Source organism: Sitophilus oryzae, unplaced genomic scaffold, assembly GCF_002938485.1.
Source record: "Sitophilus oryzae breed Bouriz unplaced genomic scaffold, Soryzae_2.0 scaffold_929_pilon_pilon, whole genome shotgun sequence".
Classification (NCBI taxonomy): Eukaryota; Metazoa; Arthropoda; class Insecta; order Coleoptera; family Curculionidae; genus Sitophilus; species Sitophilus oryzae.
In genome coordinates this window covers 254,217-256,925 of record NW_022147560.1, presented here as the reverse complement: position 1 = coordinate 256,925, position 2,709 = coordinate 254,217, and the positions used below count along the sequence as shown (strand labels likewise).

At 37.7% G+C, this 2,709-nt stretch overlaps 1 protein-coding gene across 1 annotated transcript; it reads left to right on the top strand.

The window, feature by feature from the left end:
• Positions 1 to 7: 7 nt before the first annotated feature.
• LOC115890832 lies at positions 8 to 2,681 on the top strand. The gene is made up of 2 exons (XM_030911180.1): positions 8 to 195; positions 548 to 2,681. The coding sequence occupies exon 2, from the start codon at positions 548 to 550 to the stop codon at positions 2,438 to 2,440; it is 1,893 nt and encodes a 630-aa protein (XP_030767040.1). The 5' UTR covers positions 8 to 195; the 3' UTR covers positions 2,441 to 2,681.
• Positions 2,682 to 2,709: the final 28 nt, after the last annotated feature.

The window sequence follows — 2,709 nt, the reverse complement described above, 5'->3', positions numbered from 1 at the left end:
TAGGGGAAACTAGGGAGGTTTGATACGTGGGGAGGCTTGATACACGTTCAAATTTCCCACCTCGAGTCTTTAGAGAAGGGATAACCACGTGCAGTGCCAAGCGTGAACATCGAAACAGTCTGTGATACGATATCGCAAAGGTCGCTTGTCGTTTAAAAGTTTTCAAAGTTAAAGTGTGTTTTCTACCTATTCAATGTAAGTTTTTACATAATAAACGTAAGGTCTCATCAATCTAACGACAAAATCTAACAAAATTCAATAAACTTTACTTGAAGCGCATTTCATTTAGAGCATAGGGGCCAGTAGTATAGAATTTTAGTCGAGTGCCATCATACGTTTACGTCACATATTTCATAAATTTGTCGTCCCAGGAGGTTTGATACACTTTGTGTGTGGAGGATTGATACATGTATCAAACCTCCCCTATGTTGTATTTATTAATTTTACAATTGAATATATGTCTGTCGTATTTATTAATTTTATAATTTATAACAAATTATGAAATCTTTACGGCAATTACAAGGTTAATTGGATAACATTGTTATAGATGCCGTTTAAATGGAAATCCAAAGGTCGAACGAAGTATTCACCAGATGATTTAAAAAGGGCAGTGCTTGAAATAGTGAATGAAAATAAAGCACTTAGAACTACTGCCAGGAAGTACAATGTTGACAAAATGACATTGAAAAGATATATTTCAAAATATAAAGAGGATAAAAGTATCACCTTTTCCCCAAATTTTGTAACTTCACAAATTTTTTCGCCTCACGAAGAATCTCTTTTAATGGAATATTTGCTCACTTCTGCAGACCTGTACTATGGTCTTACGCCTAAGCAAACAAGGAAATTTGCGTATCAGTTTGGCCAAGAAAACCAAAAAAAGATACCAGAAAATTGGAGGAAAAACGAGTGTGCTTCTTACGACTGGCTAAAAGGTTTCATGTCACGTCATCCCCAATTATCGCTGAGAAGTCCTGAGGGTACCAGCTTAGGCAGAGCGACTGCGTTCAATCGGCATAACGTGCAAGAATTTTACAAGAATCTGCGCAATCTAATGGAGCGAGAACCTTTTGGCCCAGAATCCATATACAACTTAGACGAAACTGGAGTCACTACTGCGCACAAACCCGAAAAGATTATTGCCCGTAAAGGGCAAAAACAAATTTCTAAAACTATATCTGCAGAACGTGGGACACTGGTGACGGTGTGTTGTGCAATAAATGCATTGGGGAATTCAGTGCCACCATTTTTTATATTTCCCCGTGTTAGATTGCAGGAATACATGATACATGGTGCTCCTCCAGGTTCCATTGCTGTAACGCACGAAAGTGGTTGGATGACCGCTGATAATTTCGTGAAATACTTAGATCACTTCATAAAATATGCAAAATGTTCGAAAGAAAATAAATGTATATTGGTCCTTGACAATCACGACAGCCATATTTCACCCAAAGCTTTAAACACTTGTAAGTTAAACGGCATACATTTGTTAACTTTACCACCTCACACGAGCCACCGATTACAACCACTAGACGTATCGGTATTTGGCCCATTTAAGAAATACTATAATGAACAGGCAGATGCTTGGATGGTCAGTCATCCAGGGCAAACAATTTCATTAAAAAATATACCGGCATTGGTTGGACTAGCTTATGTCAGAGCTTTCTCACCTTCAAATATAACCAAAGGATTTTCCACTACTGGAATTTATCCATTCAACCCACATTTATTTGAAGATCTAGATTTTGCAGGAGCGGAAGTTACAAATCGACCATATCAGGAAGTAGGACAAAACCCTGAGGAAGAGCCGGTTATAGATGATCCAATTGCTCAACCTGGCACATCCTCATCTCAGCTGGAGCCAACTTTTAATACAATGGAAAATACCACCACCATCCAAAGCACCCCCTCTGCTCCATTTAAAAGTCCTGAAGAAGTTCGTCCATATCCCAAAGCACTGCCTCGAAAGAAAAAAGGGGGCCGAAAGCTTGGTCGGACTAGAATCTTAACCGACACTCCGGAAAAACAGGCCATTGAAGCCGAATTTAATTCGAGGGAAGAAAAAAAACGGATGAAAACGAAAATAAAACAGGTGAAACGAAAAATATCTAGTGAAACTAGAAAAAGTGATACTTTTCAACAACACAATGTGGAGTGTAGTGAATCCTACCCGAAAAGAAAAGTTTTGGATAGAAACAGAGAAACGGAAAGAAGTGTGTACGTTGACTCGAATTCTGAGAGTGAAAACGAGAAAGATCCATTTTCTGATACAGCTGACGATGACGACGCCGCCTGCATCTACTGCAATTCGTTATTTTCGGCATCTCGTTCTCGAGAAAAGTGGATTCGTTGCCAGCAATGCTTAAAATGGTGCCATTCAGCCTGTGCAGGCGTGAACAATAACATAAAAACCTTCACTTGCGAATTATGTATCGATTAGAAATTAATGTTGTATGTTTTAATGTTGCATGTTTTAATAATAAAAGATTGCGTTCCTATTTTTTTTTATTGTATCAAGCCTCCCATTTAGTGTATCAAGTCGCCCATATATAGGGAGGTTTGAGACACTTTGCATTGAGAATTTCAAAAATTTATAACCATGGTTAAAACGTCAATTTTTAACAATGTAATATTATCAAATTCCTAAGCAAAGCCTTTAAATTGCGCTCTGATATAAATTTATTAGTAAATGGTATTAAGAAAACTTTA

Bases quoted from the DNA above. Each gene is read 5' to 3' on its own strand.
- LOC115890832 (XM_030911180.1), top strand. From the start codon at position 548: ATGCCGTTTAAATGGAAATCCAAAGGTCGAACGAAGTATTCACCAGAT.